Source organism: Arvicola amphibius, chromosome 9 (assembly GCF_903992535.2).
Source record: "Arvicola amphibius chromosome 9, mArvAmp1.2, whole genome shotgun sequence".
In the NCBI taxonomy this organism is placed as follows: Eukaryota; Metazoa; Chordata; class Mammalia; order Rodentia; family Cricetidae; genus Arvicola; species Arvicola amphibius.
Genome location: NC_052055.2, coordinates 115,713,488 through 115,732,224, shown reverse-complemented (window position 1 = coordinate 115,732,224; position 18,737 = coordinate 115,713,488). Strand labels below are relative to the sequence as shown.

Genomic DNA, 18,737 nt, shown 5'->3' with positions numbered 1-18,737 from the left:
TGGCTGCTCTAGATCTAGGAGGCCCAGACCCAAAGGAGACAGAAAGTGAGACAACGCAAAGCTAGCACACACTGGAAAAGACACCAGCACGTTCTTACAAAGCTAAAGACATTCACCACGTGGCCCTGCAGTTCTTCCTGTGGTATCCATGAAAGAAAGGAAAACTGCTCCCACAAGGCCCCACAGACAAAAGTTTACCGCAGTCTTATTCATGATCTCCCCAACTTCCAAAACAACAGCAGGTGAGCAAGTGAGTCAACTCCTGGACCCACAAATAATGACTCAACACTCCTCAGCAAGAAGAAACAAAATAAACAAATGAATAAGTAAGTAAGTAAGAAGTAAATAAATAAATAAATAAATAAAAGAGAGGAAAAACAGCTATCTATACCAACAGCCTAGATCATGTTGAGTGAAGACACCACAGGCCGCAAGCTCTGAGCCCACTTATGAGACACCCTGGAAAAGATGCGTAGGAAATGGCCGAGGATGCCAGGGACCAGCGCTGAGTATCCGAGTATCCGATAAATACTAAAGACTTGGGGAACTAAGGTAACACTGCGGGAGGGATATAGGAGCCATTCGGGCAGGCTGGAAGCAAGAGGAAGTATTTAAAGGTGAAATGGATTACATAAGGTATTTTGAAACAATAATCCTTGGCTACAAGGATCCATAACAAGGGTGGCCCGGGTCCAAGACTAAACACACAGTTGCTGGGTGGACGGCCTTGCAGGAGTCTTCCTGTGTAAGGTTGTGGTGGCCTTTGTGCAAAGCTGTGGTTGTGGCGGTATTTTGTGGTTAGTTCTTGTCATTAGACATGCGTGCATAAAATTCCCAACTGAAGTCATCAAACTTTAGTTATTTGAAGCAGGATGATGGAGGTTAAGGACTATTTTTTCTTCTTTCTCTCTCTCTCTCCTTGTTTTTTTTTCTTTTTTTTTTTTGGTTTTTCGAGACAAGGTTTCTCTGTGGCTTTGGAGCCTGTCCTGGAACTAGCTCTTGTAGACCAGGCTGGTCTCGAACTCACAGAGATCTGCCTGCCTCTGCCTCCCGAGTGCTGGGATTAAAGGCGTGCGCCACCACCGCCCGGCCTCTTCTTGGTTTTTTGAGACGGAGTTTCTCTGTGTAGCCCCAGCTGTGCTGGAACTCTCTGTGGACCAGGCTGGCCTCAAACTCACAGAGATCCACCTGCCTCTGCCTTCCAGGTGCTGGGATTAAAGGCGTGCGCCACCACCACCTGGCAGTTAAGGGCTATTTTTATTCTCACAATTTCAAAGAATCACCTATGGGAAGGGACGATGAAAACATTCTGTATCCCAGTTGCGGTAACTGGAGATTTGTTAAAACAGTACGAACAAGATGGCTTAGTAAGAGAAGAAGCTTGTCACCTAGTCTGACAACCTGAGTTCAATCCCTGGGACCCCCAAGGTGGAAGGAGAGAACCAGCTACAACAAGTTGCCCTCTGACCTCCACACATATGTACTGCGGTACATGCATGCATACAAAAGCACATACACAAAATGAATAATTATAAATAGATTTTTCTAACTTGAAAGCATTCCAAAGGGGAAAGTAAATTCTATCTCCATGAATGTGACTAGCAGGAGAGGACAAAAGGAAATGAGAACAGGAAAAAATAATTGGAAGGGCCCAGGGCGCTGGTGGCGCACGCCTTTAATCCCAGCACTCGGGAGGCAAAGGAAGGCGGATCTCTGAGTTTGAGGCCAACCTGCTCTACAGAGTGAGTTCCAGAACAGCCAGGACTGTTACGTAGAGAAACCCTGTTTAGAAAAAACCAGAAAGGAAGGAAGGGAGGGAGAGAGGAAGGAAGGAAGTAAGGAAGGAAGGAAGGAAGGAAGGAAGGAAGGAAGGAAGGAAGGAAGGAAGGAAGAATGGATCAGAAGGCTGGGAGAGGGGAAAGGAAAGCCACACCAGAAGAGGTATTTGGTGAGGGAGGGTGCTCACATCCCTGCAGCCTGTACACTCTCTCTCCCTGGTAGAGCACGTGGGCTCTGAAACAGTATCCAGGCATCCTAGGGACCTCAGTTCCGAACCTCCTCTATGGGCCCCACAGGAGCTCCACCTGAAGGCCCGCCCCGGTAGGTCCAGTTACCAGGATACTGGGGATAAAGCATTTCCTGCCTAGATGTCTTGGCAGCTCCCACTGCCATGGAGACCACTGGGAGCTGAAGAAGCTCCTGGCACCCAGAAAGCAGAAGAAGAAAGTGGTCTCCGACTAGCTGAGCAAGTGGGTGAGTATGGGCCAGACCTGAGCCAGAAGCCAAGCCCACCTACTTAGCAGTTCTCACATGCAGTTTCTAGGTGGGAGCTGAGGAGAGAAGCAGCAGGAGGAGGGGATTCAGAGACCCACAATCTCCCTGTCTCCTTTCTGGAAACCATGTTTATCACTGTGATGTTTGGAGGTAAGCAGGATCCCCTGTCCAGAACAAGGGCCATACTCAGAGTTGTTCGTCCATCTGTCCCTCTATCCTAGAGACCCAGGAAGGGGAGGTACAGGCTGGGAGGGGGCATGGGAATTTGAGGAAGCTGTTCCTATGAGGAGGCAAAGCAATGCCAGGTCAAGGGGCAGGGCCGGAGTCTGGCAGGACTTCAGTTGTGGTCTCCAGTCCTCTACACAGCCAGAGATGGATGGAAGGCTCTCCAGTGCAGTTCGAATGTTTGCTTAGGGTAATAGGCCTGAAGCACAGTACTAGCCCCTAATCCCAGTGTTACCTCTAGGCATGGGAGTGAACATTCCCATTGGGGGAGGCCCTGACATCCTACCCACTCCACTATGCTCCTCCCTCAGCTAACTGTCGCATGCTAATGAACTCCTGGTGCAGCCTGGTGACCTTCATTGTGCATCTGAAACAGAAGGCTCAGGTGCCCCCAGAAGGTGAAAAGACCTGGAGGGCCTGGGGGGAAGGGTACCTCAGGGTCCCATGCCCGGGTGCAGCCTGCCTAGCTTATTCCCATTTCTGCCCAGTAACCATTGCTCTCCTGGCTGAAGATGGGCACCTGGTGAGGTTGGAAGAGGGGATGGTCCAGGCCCCTTCCATGGCCTGTTCCCTGCTGCAGGAGCAAGGGACCTATGTCCTGGTACAGATCATTAGTAAGTAGAGCCCAAGACTCTCCTTTGCAGCTATGCTAGACTATATGGGAGGGACAGCGGGCCACAGACCAGCTAAGATCCTGTTCAGTCTCAGCCTTGACTGGGTCCTATGCCTAACCATCCTTATCCAGTGCCTAGGCCAGGTTTCTATGGGAACCACCAAGACAGTCTAGAGCCCTTGGTTCTCTCTATACTCTGCAGGAGGGAAAGATGGGGCTCCCACCCACTATGAGTCTCTACTGGACAACCTAGATGACCAATACCCAGAGTTAGCAGGTGAGTATCAAGATAAATGGGGCCGGGCGGCGGTGGCGCACGCCTTTAATCCCAGCACTCGGGAGGCAGAGGCAGGCGGATCTTTGTGAGTTCGAGACCAGCCTGGTCTACAAGAGCTAGTTCCAGGACAGGCTCCAAAGCTACAGAGAAACCCTGTCTCGAAAAACCAAAAAAAAAAAAAAAAAAAAAAAAAGATAAATGGGGTGGGGGCGCATCTACCCAACTCCCAGCAACAGGATTTCCTGGGTCTTCCAGAGGAGCTGTGCTGGCTCTCCGGCTTGCCAGGCACAAGCCACAGTCAGAGAAGACGCACAGGCATTCGGTGTGGCCACCGGGAACAAGGTCCCCCTTCAAGGTCTCGGAGGGTGACCTCCCTCCCATCAAGAAACCGCTAGCAGGAGCCATAGCCAGGTACAGAAAGAGTTATGGAAACCCAAGAAGTTCCAAAATGGGGAGCCCTTCCTGAGAGACATGTGTGCTGAGGGGTACAGCCTTCACACATATACACATCCAGTACACCTCATAGGGATAAGTAAGCCCCACTACACTGCTGGAATATAAGCATCCTAAAGGCAGAATTGCTCTGTGTTTAGGATGCAGGTCCACATTTCTCCAGCCTGGCACACACCTTAGGTGCTCAATGCATTGCGGCTGACTGAACCCAGTGAGTGACGAAGTAGTCTGTGCAGGGGTCTGAAGGGCCTACTTCCGTTCCAGCCAGGTCCTATGACCTGGCGCACCACAGCCAAGTGGCCCAGCTGGACTTGGATCCAAGGGGACTGGTCCTGACCTCTGCATTATGATCAACTGCAAACAGACAGCCGTCCGGCAGGACTCCTCTTTCAGAATCTGGCGTTACTAAGAAGTTGCATCAGCAAGAAGGGAAAGGTCACAGACAGGATGTGTGGAGCACCCCCCCCCCCACACCTCCCTGCCCCACATTTGAGCTCAGAGAAAAGGATCCAAGGACAAAAACAAGAAGACTGAGGGGGCAGATGTTCCTGTGGGGCAGTGACAGCAGGCTTCTCTTGAGGTTTCGGGTCCCAGGGGAGTAAGGCCCTTGGGTCGGCTGCAAATGCCTTGCCCCTCTACCCCACTTAGAAAGCCCCAATCTGTCCTTGGCTATCCACAGTGCAGATTATAACAGGGTTCCTCTCACCCTACCTCAGAGGTTCAAGGACAGCCCAGGGTTACACAGCAGGAGAGAGCTATTCATTCTCTCTCTCCCTACACACACACACACACACAAAGATGAGGCACTGCACACTCATGAGACATTCAGTTACCTATCTCCGCTGATCCCATCTCCCACCAGACAGGGCAGTCAGTGGGCACACAGTAGGCTGTGGTCTAAAGTAAACTCTTTAATTGAGCATGTATGTCTTTTGTTAATCTGTAGAGTGAGAATTACCCTCCTTACTCCCAGTCCCAGGTACAATCTCATCTTGGTCAGGCTGTCGGTGAGGGGTTAGGGTAAGTAAGAACAGGCCCATGGCCTCCTCAGGGCAGGGAGCTCAGACCTGTGGAAGGAAGGAACCACAGCACAAACTGGTGATCAGCGGGGCCCCTGAGGGTCTGCCCTTCCCAACCCCACCCGTGCCGCCCCAGCTGCTCACCGTGATTGTATTTGCACTGCTTCAGGGCCTCGCTGAAGCCCTCGCACAGGGTTAGGTCACTCTGAGTGGTGGAGCAATCCAGGAACTGCTTGATCTCATAGGAGCAGGGCCCCATCTGTAGGGGGTAAGAGGCAGGACGGGCAGGGGCCTAGGGCAGAGTATGAGAGGTAACGCTGTCAGCTCAAGGTTGGTACCCAGAATGAAGTACCAAAGTTAGAGGCTTCCTGCCTCTCCCCACATCCATAGCCCTGGTTCCCCAAGCACGGTTCAAGGCAAGCCAAGTGACCCGAGACTAGATTGCCCCAGTCCAGGCTCAGCTGCATCCATGACAGAGGATGAACCAGGGGCAGAAAGAAAATCCTGTCTGATTCTGCCTCAAAGTGGATATGCTGGGCAAATGTAGGAGGGGGAAGAAAAGGTTCTAGAAGAAGCTATACACTACGCGTGTACACAGAGTGTATTTCCTACTCCAAGACACAGCACCTTCCTGGCTCAGCCACACTGAATCCTATGACTCAGGTCTCACTGCTAACTATCATCCAGGTTTGGCTCAAGACCGGTGGGGAGTGGCAGAACCCTAGTGGGGCACAGGTCACCAGGGAACAGATGCCATGATGGCAGGTTTGGCTTTAGAGAGAACAAGGGCTTGGGAAACACTGCCTGTCTCCCTGCTCCACTAGTGTTGGGGTGTCCTTGGACAAATCTTTGGGCTCCTCTGAGCTTGCGATGTCTCCATCTTTCAAGGTCTCTGGCAGTCAGACATTTTGCCCTCAAACGTCGGCTGGGGAGAGCTTTCCAGCTAGGGACAGTACGCTTAACAAGTATGAGGGTTAGGATCCTCTTTCTGGGCCCGATGCAACTCTGAACGCACTGGGTCACCCCTCGCTGGGCATTTAAGCGGTTCCCTTTGTATCCTTGAGCGAATACTGTCTCTATTTCTCTTGCGTTCTCTCGCTCACCTGCTGGACGGCAGGCTGAGCAGGCTCCGAGCTTCCCCCACTGAAGGCGCTGGTCAGGGCATTTCCCATGACATGCCCTACAGCCGATCCCACAGCTACGCCAGCAGCGGTGGATGCCATCTGAGCCATAAGGCCCGGCTGGCCTGAAGCGGCAGGTGCCGGGGCGGCCGCTGAGGGTGGTGGGTGCGCAGGAGGGTGGGCTGGGCGGCTGCAGGAAGCAAGGGGAGGCAAGGTTAATGCTCTGGGAACAAGCCCCTCTGCTCCCTCGTCTTAGACTCGTGTTTCTGCGCCCCCGGTCCTCCCCCGTGCCAACATGGCGCAGCAGCCTCCAAGGTCATTCTGCGGACGCCCTTGGGAGAGTCCCCACGCTTCCCTCACCCATCCCCACGGGGTGCCTGTCCCCCTCACACCTGGCCGGTCTGGCAGCCGTGCTGCGACTTCCCCGAGGCATGACAGTGGTAGGACCAAGGAGGAGCAGAGAAATAAGCGTGGACCGAAGCAACGGCTCAGTGCGGGAACTAACGCTTCAGCGTCCGAGGAGTCAGGTGAAACGGGAGGGATCTGAGGCGGGGCCTGAAGGACACGCCCATAAGTGGGTGGGGAAAACCTCCTTCTTCTAGAAACCTCCTGGGTTAGGGTCCCTGAGCCATCCTATTGCGGGGCGGAGCTATGAGGGTCCTGGAGACACCCGTCCAAGTTGTAAGCCCCAAGGCTTAAGCTGGTGCAGCGAGCAATGGGCCTTTCTGCTAGAACCATCGCAGAACCCAAGGAGTATGTCTCGAGCCCGGAGGGAAAAAGAGACACACAGACCATAAGCGGAACACGGAATGGAGGTTCCAGGCCCGGCTTTACTCCCTTACTCGCTGACAGCAGCCCTCCCAGGATCGCCAGAGGTCTAGAATCAGTGGTGTGTTATCAGAATCCTAGCTAGGATTCTCGATCCTTCTTCGACTCTGGCTGCACCCTGGAATCCTTGAGTTATGAGTATCCCAGGTGCGCCCAGGACCCTGAACCCCACAGTCCCTTGGACTCCTGGCATCCTGGGATACATCTCCAGAAACTGGGAGTGCTTTTGAAATAGTCAAGCTGTCCCAGAGATGACCTGAGTTCTTAGAGATGTTTGCCAGACAAACCTAGGCCTTATCAGTTTTAGCACCGTTGACTTTTTTATATTATTATTACTTTTTTTGGTTTTCCGAGACAGGATTTCTCTATATAACAGTCCTGGTTGTCCTGGAATTCGCTTTGTAGACCAGGCTGGCCTCGAACGCACGGAGATCCTCCTGCCTCTGCCTCCCGAGTGCTGGGATTACAGGTGCGTACCACTAACATGTCGCACAAACCGTGTTTCTTTTAGCAGCCTCTGTAGCCAGCCCTCTTCCACCAGGACTTCAGTTCTCTTCTGAAATGGAGTCACCACCCACCTGCAGGGTAGATTTCCCAGAGAGGCGAGCAGGTAAAGGATGAGACACCCTTTCCTCAGAGAAATGCCCGGCTTTGCTCGCGACCACTGTCTTACAGGTCTGGTCTCTGCTTCCCTGGTACCCAGTTGGCAAATGGTAACATCTTTCCAGGTTCAACTTCTGCAGGCGTCTGTGGCCAGCCCACCTGGATATATGCACCCATATACCCTTCCAGACCCTGCAGCAGGGGTGGTAATGCTTTAACCTCTGGCTGGTATGCTGCAGGTCCCTCAAAACACGGCCATGCATCCCTGGCAACACTGAAGGCTGTTTATGTGCTGCACGAATGAATGTTTTAGGGTTTGGGTTGGGGTTTTTTTTTGTTGTTGTTGTTGTTGAGACAGGATCCCTGTATATAGCCTGACTGTTGTGGAACTCCCTATTGTAGACCATGCTGGTCTCAAATTTACAGAGATCCACCTGCTTCTGTCTCCCAAGTGTTGGGATTAAAGGTGTGTGTCACCACATCCAGAGAACGGGTTTGTTTGTTTTTAAGATTTCTTTATTATTTATACACACACCAGAAGAGGGCAGCAGATCTCATTATAGATGGTTATAAGCCACTGTGTGGTTGCTGGGAATTGAACTCAGGACCTCTGAAAAAGCAGCCAGTGCTCTTAACCTCTGAGCCATCTCTCCAGCACCAGTTTGCTTTTAAAGTGCTATGCTTTCATATGTATCCGAAAATGTATGAATACCTCATCCATATCATGATTTCTTTCTTTCTTTTGTTGTTTTGTTTTTCAAGACAAGCTTTTTCTGTGTAGCCCTGGGTGTCCTGGAACTAGCTCTGTAGATCAGGCTGGCCTCGAATTCACTGAGATCCATCTGTCTCTATCTCCCAAGTGTTGGGATTCAAGGCATGAGCAACCACAGCCTGACCATTTCGTGATTTCTTGACCAATATTGCTACAATGAGGCTGAGCCAGACCTTGAAAGTCTAGACGGGACGATATGTGCTTGCAATCCCAGTATTCAGATAAGCTAAGAGCAGAATCTTAAACTGGAGGCCTGCCTGGGCTTCATGTATGCATAGGAGAATCTGTCATGAAAGAAAGACAGGAAGGAAGGGAGGGAGGGAGGAGAGAGGGAGGGAAGAAGGAAAAAGAGAAAAAGTGGGGACAGACAGGAAAAGAGGAGGGAAAAATGAAAGAAATGCCAGCCATTAAAAGGTGAGGCTTTTTATAGATTGCAGAAGACCAAGTAAAATGCAGTGCTTTCTGGTCCCCACTTTGCAGCATCTCAGGCTTCTGCCTGCCTGAATCTTAGCTTTGAAAGTTTGCCAGAAGAGGCCCCTTGTCATCATGAGGGTTTGTACACTGTGTGAAGATGTATTTGCTGCGATTGGTGTAATAAAAAGTTGAATGGCCAATAGCTAGGCAGGAGATACAGCGGAGATTTCAGGGGAGAGAAAGGAGGAGGAGGAGGAGAAATCTAGGCACAGAGGAGATCCAGAAAGGAAACAGGAGATGCAAGATGTAAGAGAGGAAACTCCACAGGACAGAACATAGATTAATATAAATGGGTTCATTTAAGTTATGGGATAGAGCTAGGAACAAGCCTAAGCTGTAGGCCGAACTTTCATAATTAATAATAAGCCTCAGTGTTGTAGGTTGTGAGCTAGCTGGTGGCCCAAAGGAAAGTCTGCCTGCCCAGTTGGGCACCCCCTGCAGAGGTGACAGTGGATGAACCTTTCCAGCATGTGAACCCCACTCTCACCTTTGATTCTGTCCTTCATGTCTCAGATGGCTGACCTGACTGGTCAGGAAAAGCCCATTGGCCAGGGCCTGAGCCAGGGAACAACCTGGGCCTCCAGTGCCCCACTCAGACATCCTCTTACGCTTCCCTCCTCCCAGGCATCTGACCCATTTGTCTGCTAGTACAGGATCTCCCGCCAAGATCCTCAGCAATTGTCTCTGGTCTGCTATTGTTGTGCGTGCATCAGTGTGTGCCTAGGATCCTTGGAGATCCGAAGAAGCCATCAGATTCTAGGATAGCCACCGGGTGGGGTTAGGAATGGGACCCCGGTTCTCTGCAAGAATGCTTGTTGCTCTTAATCACTGATCTTTCTTTCTAGACCCTGTCTCTGTTTTGTTTTTGTTTTTGTTTTCTGAGACAGGGTTTCTCTGCATAACAGTTTTAGCTGTCCTGGAGCTAGCTCTTGTAGTCCAGGCTGGCCTTAAACTCACAGAGATCCACATGCCTCTGCCTCCCGAGTGCTGGGATTAAAGGCGTGTGCCACCACCGCCCGGGTGCTCACCTCTGGTTTGTTTTAAGGTGAGGGGCTAGCCAACTTCTGCCACATGGCTTAGTTTCTCCAGAGGTCGTATTTCAATAGCCGGTTCCCCGCAGGAGCTATTGTGCCACCTTCCTAGTGGATTGGTTAGGACTGTGGGGATGGGGGATTTGACCACCTGTCACAGGCTAAAAAAGTCAGACAGAGGTCAAGCCAGCATGGAGACCTGGCAGAGGATGAGACTTCCGAAAGTGGGGTTGGAGAGCAGGAGGAATAATATCTCACCAGCTCTCACCAGGTCTAAGGGGTCCAGCCCCTCAAGGCACTCCTCCCAAACCTAGGCCGGGACGGCTGGCCGGTTGAGTTTAGAACAAAAGGCAGGGGAAGGCGGAGCGGTGGGGGGGTGCGGTCCCGGCGCCGGCGGGGGCGGGGCGAACACTATAAGGGGCGGCGGCCCGGCGCGGCCCAGCAGGCCCAGCAGCCCCGGGGCGGATGGCACGGGCCGCCTGTCTCCTCCGCGCGATCTCGCGCGCCCTCCTGCTCCAGCTGCCTCTGCTGCTGCTGTTGCTGCTGCTCCTCCTGCCGCCGCCGCTGATGGCCCGGCCCAGGCCACCGGTGAGTGCCCGCCGCTCCTCCCCGAGGGAGGGCTGGGCACGCGGGCTGGGCCCACTGGTTGAGCTTGACCCATAGAGCGTCCTGGCTACCCTAGCACAATCGGTCCCCGAAATGCCTTTTGGGTCTCTCTGGCTTTGATAATGAGCTTCCCGTTGCTGGCGGTGTGCAGGTAGAGGCTATGAGACTGGTTAAGTGAGACTGTGAGCTGGACTCAGCTTGGGGACCTGCTTCTCCAGCCCCAGCCAGGGATGCAGGAGTGTGTGTTGGTAGAGGCAGCAAAGGGAGTGGGTACCAGGGTCCCTTGTTCATCACAGGAAGGAAGCCAAGCAAGTCTAGGGGGGAGGTCTGGGAGTGGCAGTCTCCGGTGAGCACCCCTGCAAGGTATGTACAGTGGATGAAGAATAAAGGAAGAGCTAGGCAAGGAGAAAATGGGGCCCAAGTTGAGAGAGGTGCCCCAACCTGCAGGAGGCAAGTTTGGGAGACTTGGGGCCAACAAAGAATGCACCTGAGAGAGACAGTGTGTATGAGCTTCAGGTGGCAATCAGAATAAGAGGGGGCACTGAAACTGAGTGCCGTAGACACTCGGAACAAAAAACACGGAGAAAGAAAAGGGGTGCAGAGAAAGGCAAAAGGAGAAGAGGGATTCCCAGTGGTTACATCCTTCCTCCAGGGTGGTCTTTGAGGCACCTGTCACAGTAGCTGGGCTGGGGCTTCAGCAGGGACCTACAGTACCCTGCTGCCAGCCAGCTCAAAGAATGTTGGGAGAAAGGTATGAGAGACAGGCAGGTGTCCTGGGACTGTCCCTTGGTCCAGCCACACTGGCCTTGGGAGGAAAAGGATTTGGAAAGGGGGTTGGGTATGGAAGGAGATCGTGGATCAGGAGCCCTTTAGGCAGAGTATGAATTTCCCTGCCCTAGAACTTGGAGCAAAGTCGCTAACACCCCTGACCCCCGAACCTCTACCCCCACCACTGCCTTGGATTGGATTCATGCATTTGGGAATTGGAGAGATTTCTGAACCATGAAACCTTGCGTGAATGCCCTCCCCCTGACCCCTTGATCTATAAAGGGGACAAAGCAGTAGGGAGCACCAATGTCTACTGTTGGGCATTTAGGATAAAACGAGGCAAGGCCAGGCACACTGGAGAGACAGTTGTTAGCTGTTAGCTGTAGCCACTCTGATGCTTGCACGGGATAGGGTCTCAGCTGAGGAACTGTCACTCTAGAGACTCACAGAGAGGGTCACCTCTAGTGTTTTTATCCCTAGACGTCCATCAGCAGGGTCAAAAGAATTCTGTAAATATTTATTCAGCCCAGCCCCCAGCTTTCTGAGTTGTTGAAAGCCCCACAACCTAGTGGCCAGGGAAACTGCCTTCCCTTCTGGAGCCAGTGGGGGAGGGGTGGGGAGGGGGTAATTAGAAGCTCAAGGATGAAGTCTGTACCAGTTGGGTGTGTGACTTGGGCTATTTCCTTGCCTTCTCTGATGCTCCCCTGCCTCAGCACAGCCTAACCAAGTGACTGCCTCACAAGGTTGCCTCCTACAGACCAGCACCATCCCCATTAATTCAAAAGCAAACTGAGGTTCAGGAAGGAACACCACCATCCTGGTCTTCCCCAGTGGCTTCCTAGTCTGGGGTCCTTCCACTAGGTTCCTCCCATGGACTGGATTGGGCGGTACTCCCAGGACTGACCTTGGGTGTCTGAGCTGTGTCAGGAGACCGGGTCAGCCAAGAGTCCCTTGAGTATGTCTGAGGCTGTGGATTGCCAGGCCGGAGGAGGGTGAGGCAGAGTGAGTTAGGCCCCTCCACAGGGCAGGCCAAAGGAAGGCTGCTAACTGAGAAAGAGGGACTGCACTAGAAACAGAAGTGCTTCTTAGGAATGTGAGTCCTGGAGAGGAGCCAAGCTGGTGGCGAGCCGGTGAGTTCTGAGAAGCATCAGCCCCAGGTCTGAGCCCAGCTCTCGTCTGGCTTGCTGTGTGATCCTGGGCTAAGTCTTTAACTTCTCTGGACTCTGTTCCATGCTCTGGGATATTGGGTATTTAGGATAAAATTAGAATAATGACTGCTCCCCCCAAAACTCTCCAGAGCTATAGGTGAGGCCAGGGGTTCTCTGAGCTTACCAGTCTAGCTCTTTGGATCCCAGGAGTCCTGAGAGGACTGAGAATTTGGGAAGAAGAGATTCCCCAGTGTGGGAGTACAGGGCCTAAAGGGGTAGAGTCTGGGAAGGACCTCTCCGGGTAAGATGCAGCTGCTGGGTTTACAGGGTGCCTCTCAGCTCCTTCTGGCATTACTGCCGTCTGAAAGATGGAGACGTTGAAGCTCAGCAAAGACAGTGTCCGGGTCACCAGTGATAGAATTCAGAAGCTCACAGCTTCTGGCCATGACTTTGGTGTCTCTCAGGGAAGGAAGTGGTGGAGATGGGAAGGGTTGTGTCCTTTACCTTTTGTCCTCTCATGGCTGCTGTGCCAGCCTTACTGGGTGGCAAAGAAAAGACACCAGGCTGACAGGCTAGACTTTGAGCTGGGAGGGGCTCCTGGGGAATGACAACACCCTGCCATTCTTTGAGAGGGTCACTAGACTGTCTGTAAGAGCTGCATAGGGGGCTGGAGAGATGGCTCAGAGGCTGGAGAGATGGATCAGAGGTTAAGAGAACTGACTGCTGCTGTCCTAGAGGTCCTGAGTTCAATTCCCAGCAACCACACAATGGTTCACACCCATCTATAATGAGATCTGGTGCCCAGAACACTATATACATAATAAATAAAATTTTAAAAAAGAGCTGCATAGGAGAATCTATCTCTCCCCCTTGCCAGGTTGGATAGGCCCTTGTGGCTCGTCATATAGAAAAACCAGGCCCACATCTTCACTGTGACACTTTGGAGTACCCAGGTGGAGTTTCAGTGATTACCTGTGCAAATTACCCGGGAGGCAGCAGATGCTTCATTACTTTCCCAAAGAAGAGAATTGTCATCTCGCCCGGGGGGGGGGGGGGGGAGAATATGGGGGAAATGTGGGAAAACGCAGCTCTGGTCACGGTTGCCGAGACACTGACAGGGTAGGAACTGGTCCCTACCCTCCCTGCATCAAAGGGGCAGGAGATCGCAGATCTGGCAGGGTGTGAGCAAAAGTGCCTCTACTAGAACTGGAACCTCACATGGATGGGGTGTCTCTCAGTAGTAGAGCACAGTCAACCCTGAATTCAATTGCCAGCACCCCTAAGTATACCATCAAAAGGGCAATCTGACCTCAGTGACCTGGTGCCCAAGGTCTCGCTAAGTGCCCAGCGTGCCTCGCCTTGTGTTCTCCAAGACGCATTTACTGGGATTCTTGTCCCATTTGTTAGGTAAGCCATTCCAGGGCAACACTGCAGGCTGTAGCCCCTCCATGCTGGGGGAGGGTCATAGGAGCATCCTCAGGAGCTTCCGGGGTGTGTTTGGAGAATGCAGTTAGGGCTTCAGGGCTCATGTTCCCCTAGCTTCAATGTGTTCCCATCTACACCTCCTTAACCTGGTCATCAGGAGCTGGTGACAGACAGGCCAGGGCCCCTCCAGCAGGGCAGGAGGAAGAGGAGAAAGCTCGATGCCTTGGAACAAGTATCAGGAAATCAGAGGCTCAACCTAAGGGCAGTGGACCCAGCCCTGTGCCAGCACACCTTCCGGCTCCTCCATTTGCCCAGCAATTCAGTAGGCTAAGCATGCTGCGCTGAAGAACCACATCTCAGTCAAACCTTAGGCCCTGGGGAATCCGAGCTGACTTGATTCTTGCGTCGTTTTTCTTGCCCAGGATAGCTACCGTCACCGCCCCGGGAAGAGAGGGCCACAGCTCCCACAGGCAGCTCTGCCTAATAGCTTGACATCTGCCCCATCCTCCCATTGGGCCCCTAGTCCTGCTGGTGGCTCCAGACTTCCACGATGTGGTGTGCCTGACCCACCTGATGTGCTGAATGCCCGAAACCGACAGAAGCGCTTCGTGCTGTCAGGAGGGCGCTGGGAGAAGACAGACCTCACCTATAGGTAGGGACCAGAGGGCAGGGGAACAGGACTGCATGTTATCCTTACACCTTCATCCCGAGATGCCCAAGGCCACATTCACACAGCTCACAGACCTTCATGCCCACTGACCCTCCTCCCCCAGCCATTCATGAACCGATAACCTGAAACCTTGGTCTAGACACGTGCAGAATATGATGCTATTGTTAGGTAAGCCAGGCCAGGGCCTAGAAGAACCTCAGTGCCTGCCTGGGGGAAGATTTTAGACTTTCAGACAGGCTTTAGCAGGCTCAAGTCTGGGACCAGTAGTGAATGGGACAGAGCCACAACCCTGTTAGATTGTTCAAATCTACCAATTACAACTCGGGTCTTTTGAAGGTGGACACAAGTAATGGACTGCTTGTTGGTGACCTAGGAGATCCTTCGGCAGATGGTGAGGAAGCCGAGACTTAGCCTGAGAGACAGTGGTCTAGGGTCATATGGCATTGGAACTGGGATAGGGGTGCAGAATTCCCTGGTGGGGGAACCAAGTTCCAGTACAAGGCTCCTCACAGTGAGTTGTACTCTGAAGTCTTGGGACCCCTGGCCATGTATCTTTCCACTCAGTGTGTAGTATATCAAAATATATACAACCCCATATAAAGGCGAACCCACGTCTAGAAACGGTTCCCTAAACCTGAGACCCAGGGCACTCCTGGATGAAGCTCTGAGTGCACACACCCACTGATCATCCAGAGGCAACACTTCTTTCTTATGGGGAGGTGGTGAGACAGGCTCTCACCTAATAGCCCAAATAGCCTCAGACTCACAGAAATCCTCCTGCCTCAGCTTCTCCAGTGCTGGGAAGAAAGGCATGGGTCACCACACTCAGCTCTAGGGGAAGCTTGACTCCTCAGTCCTCAGGGGCTTCCTTGCCCCATGCCCAGGCCCCTCCACCTCCCCCCAGGATCCTCCGGTTCCCATGGCAGCTTGTAAGGGAGCAGGTACGGCAGACGGTGGCAGAGGCCCTCCAGGTATGGAGTGAGGTGACACCGCTCACTTTCACCGAGGTGCATGAGGGACGCGCTGACATCATGATTGACTTCACCAGGTGAAACCTGTGGCCTGGGACCTTTCTGGGAACACATCCCGTTGTCCACAGTCTCTAACTGTTCTTCCCTACCCCCACCGCCACCCCCAGGTACTGGCATGGGGACAACTTGCCATTTGATGGGCCTGGGGGCATCCTGGCCCATGCTTTCTTCCCCAAGACCCACCGAGAAGGAGATGTTCACTTTGACTATGATGAAACTTGGACTATTGGGGACAACCAGGGTATGTGCTGGAGACCCATCTTCCAGATGAGGAACTAGGGAGCCCTTAAGCTGGGGTCTAGAGAATAATTTGGCAACTGGCAGCTGGAGGTGGAGGTTGCTAACTCACCACCCCCTTTCCAGGCACAGACCTGCTACAAGTGGCAGCTCATGAATTTGGCCATGTTCTGGGGCTGCAACACACCACAGCAGCTAAGGCCCTCATGTCCCCTTTCTACACCTTCCGATACCCACTGAGCCTCAGCCCAGATGACCGAAGGGGCATCCAGCACCTCTATGGCCGGCGTCAGCCGGCCCCAACCTCCCACGCCCCAGCCTTGGGCTCCCAGGTTGGGGTAGATACCAACGAGATTGCACTGCTGGAGGTAAGATTGAGGTGGGTGGGAAGATGGAGGTAAGACTGGCCCTGTTCCCTTCGCACCCCGGCTGGCCTTATGGCTCCAGTATGTGCTCTTTTCTGGCTCCTCTATCCCCCCCGTAGCCGGAAACCCCACCGGATGTCTGTGAGACTTCCTTTGATGCAGTTTCCACCATCCGAGGCGAGCTCTTCTTCTTCAAAGCAGGCTTTGTGTGGAGGCTGCGCAGTGGGCAACTGCAGCCTGGGTATCCTGCTCTGGCCTCTCGGCACTGGCAAGGATTGCCCAACCCCGTGGATGCAGCTTTTGAGGATGCCCAGGGTCATATTTGGTTCTTCCAAGGTGAGTGGGACTTGGAAGTCAGTGACAAGAGGACTCAGGGACACAGTGGGTAGGGAGACAGTGCCCTGCAGAATTAAAGCCAAGGGAGAGTGGGGCTCACTTCTTGGGCACAGCGGAGAGTCTCCCAGAGGTGGCAGATCTGAGTAGCACCGAAGGTCTTGCTTGCTGCAGCTGTATGCTGATGTATTCAACCCCTAAAGCCACCATGCGGGGTGGGGCTTTAGAAATGAGGACTTAGGCTCAGAGGCAGAATGACTCAGGTAAGGTGGGAAGCTTGGAAAAGGCAGAGCAGGATCTAGGCATAGTGACCCTGGAGCCTGTGATTTCAACTCTCATCTGGCAAATATGACAACCTAGAACCTTCCAGGTGGCAGGACTTCATAAACAAGTGAGGCGTGGGAACCCTGTACAGGCATTCCAAGGCTGCCAAGGGGCCTGTTACAGGTGGGCTGGGACGCAGAGTGGTCAGCAGACATCCTCAGTGGGCAGCCCTCTGTTGACCAGAATAACCTTAACTTGGGCTTATTGAACCCAAGCTTATCTTTCTTCTCAACCCAGCTCATCCCAGCTGATTCTCACATCCCTTGTAGGGTACTGTCGGTGGGTGGCTGGGAAGGCACTGTTAGCCAGCAGTGTTTTGCAAACAAAAGAAACAGGCTGGGAGAGTCCCCGGTGGTGGCCAAGCAGATCTACATTGGTTGGGCATGGCAGTGGTGGCTTGGCAGCTCCTGGCAGCATCTTCTCTCTGGCAGGTGCTCAGTACTGGGTATACGATGGTGAGAAGCCATTCCTAGGCCCTGCACCACTCTCCGAGCTGGGCCTGCAGGGGTCCCTGGTCCATGCTGCCCTGGTCTGGGGTCCCGAGAAGAACAAGATCTACTTCTTCCGAGGTGGAGACTATTGGCGTTTCCACCCCAGAACCCAACGTGTAGACAATCCTGTGCCCCGACGTGCCACTGACTGGCGAGGGGTACCTTCTGAGATTGACGCTGCCTTTCAGGATGCTGAGGGTGAGTTGGGGGTGAGGTAGCTGGAGGGAAGCCAGTGTAGTGGTCCTCACACTCCTACTCAGCAGTCTTGACTTGAACCCATAGAAATCTGCCCGCCTCTACCTCCAAATGCTGGGATAGAGAGCGGACGCCACCACGTCTGGCCATAACAGCGCTTACTAGCATAGCTTCACTGCCCGTTCCTCTGTTTGCCCCTCTGAAGCTATGCTAGTAGGTGCTGAGCCCAGTGTCCGCTTACCCAGCCTGACTGCCTTCTCTCTTCAGGGTATGCCTACTTCCTGCGTGGCCATCTCTACTGGAAGTTTGACCCTGTGAAGGTGAAGGTTCTGGAGGGCTTTCCTCGCCTTATAGGTCCTGACTTCTTTGACTGTGCAGAGCCTGCCAATACTTTCCGCTGACAACACCTTGGATGCACTCAGGGATAGTGACCCTGCCAGGCCACCTATGTCATTAAAGAGACCCACAGCCTCCATCTTTGTGGCTCTGGGCTTCAGGCTTGGGACAGTCAGAGCCTATGTCTCCTCAGGGGAGTGGGTTGGGGTATGGGAACATTTGCAGGGATGGCCATGCTGGTCATGGTCACCTGTTAGCAATTGTCTCAGACTGGGCAAAGGCTTTGGCATGATTTAAAAATAAGGTCGGTCTTGGGCCAACAATATCCCACTTAGGCAGATTATAGTCAGCTGGGCTGCCCAAGGCCTCCATCTCTGCCCCTCAAAGCAGAATTTCCACATGAATGCAGGGACCACAGTAGCATTCTGTTTTTGTAATGAGGTTTCCTGTGGGTAGTGGTGGTACTGACTAGATGCCCAGGGTACCATTCTTTCCCAGCCAAGCAGCTGGGCCTCAGGGCAGTATCTTTTCTGATAAGTCAGCTCTGGGGAGATGCTGGACTGATTATCTTCTGGTAGGTGAGTCAGAGATGTGTTTCCTGGCCAAAAGGTACACAGCCAGCCAGCCAGCCAGCCAGCCAGCCAGGGAGGCAGCTGCTTCCTCCAGGAGACAATGAACCTCAGAGGCCCCCACATACCTCACAGTCTTCCCTGGGGCCATTTCTTCCTGGGGGAGGGGCTCTTCCTAGCACAGGTACCTTCCAAAGCCATGTAAATGTGTATACAGTGTATAAAGCCTTTTTTAAAAAAGCGGAGACTGCCATTAAACATGAGTGTTTTCTAAGTGTCTGTTTGGTTTCTCTTTGCAATTGCAGTCAGGATTTGGGAGATGGAGTTAAAAAGCCTTCACACCCTAGATGGTTTCCTGGGGTTAGGCCCAATGTTTAGGGTTCTACTCCATTCCTGCAGAGGAAGAGGGGTACCTGCAGTGGCTTTTTAACTGACTACCTGTCAGTTAAACTGACTACCTGTATCCTCCTTTGTCTCTTTCCTTTATTGTCCAAAGCAGTGGTCATTTTATCTGATCATGCTTAACTACCCATTCCTTTGGTGGGGGTG

The 18,737-nt window shown here is 52.9% G+C and overlaps 3 protein-coding genes across 3 annotated transcripts; 2 read left to right on the top strand and 1 right to left on the bottom strand.

Moving 5' to 3' along the window:
- The first annotated feature begins 2,821 nt into the window (after window positions 1-2,821).
- C9H22orf15 (chromosome 9 C22orf15 homolog) lies at window positions 2,822-3,784 on the top strand. The gene is made up of 4 exons (XM_038343839.2): window positions 2,822-2,897; window positions 2,988-3,113; window positions 3,315-3,389; window positions 3,645-3,784. Exons 1-4 carry the CDS (start codon window positions 2,822-2,824, stop codon window positions 3,782-3,784), a joined length of 417 nt encoding a protein of 138 aa, XP_038199767.2.
- A 949-nt stretch (window positions 3,785-4,733) lies between these two features.
- On the bottom strand, window positions 4,734-6,534 carry Chchd10 (coiled-coil-helix-coiled-coil-helix domain containing 10). Its single transcript, XM_038343071.1, has 4 exons — window positions 6,375-6,534; window positions 5,965-6,172; window positions 5,006-5,153; window positions 4,734-4,909 (listed from the first exon to the last, which is right to left on the bottom strand). Exons 1-4 carry the CDS (start codon window positions 6,413-6,415, stop codon window positions 4,890-4,892), a joined length of 417 nt encoding a protein of 138 aa, XP_038198999.1. The 5' UTR covers window positions 6,416-6,534; the 3' UTR covers window positions 4,734-4,889.
- A 3,621-nt stretch (window positions 6,535-10,155) lies between these two features.
- Window positions 10,156-18,409, top strand: Mmp11 (matrix metallopeptidase 11). The gene is made up of 8 exons (XM_038343093.1): window positions 10,156-10,278; window positions 14,060-14,289; window positions 15,212-15,355; window positions 15,446-15,579; window positions 15,702-15,943; window positions 16,060-16,276; window positions 17,029-17,286; window positions 17,551-18,409. Exons 1-8 carry the CDS (start codon window positions 10,156-10,158, stop codon window positions 17,682-17,684), a joined length of 1,482 nt encoding a protein of 493 aa, XP_038199021.1. The 3' UTR covers window positions 17,685-18,409.
- The last annotated feature ends 328 nt before the right edge of the window (window positions 18,410-18,737 follow it).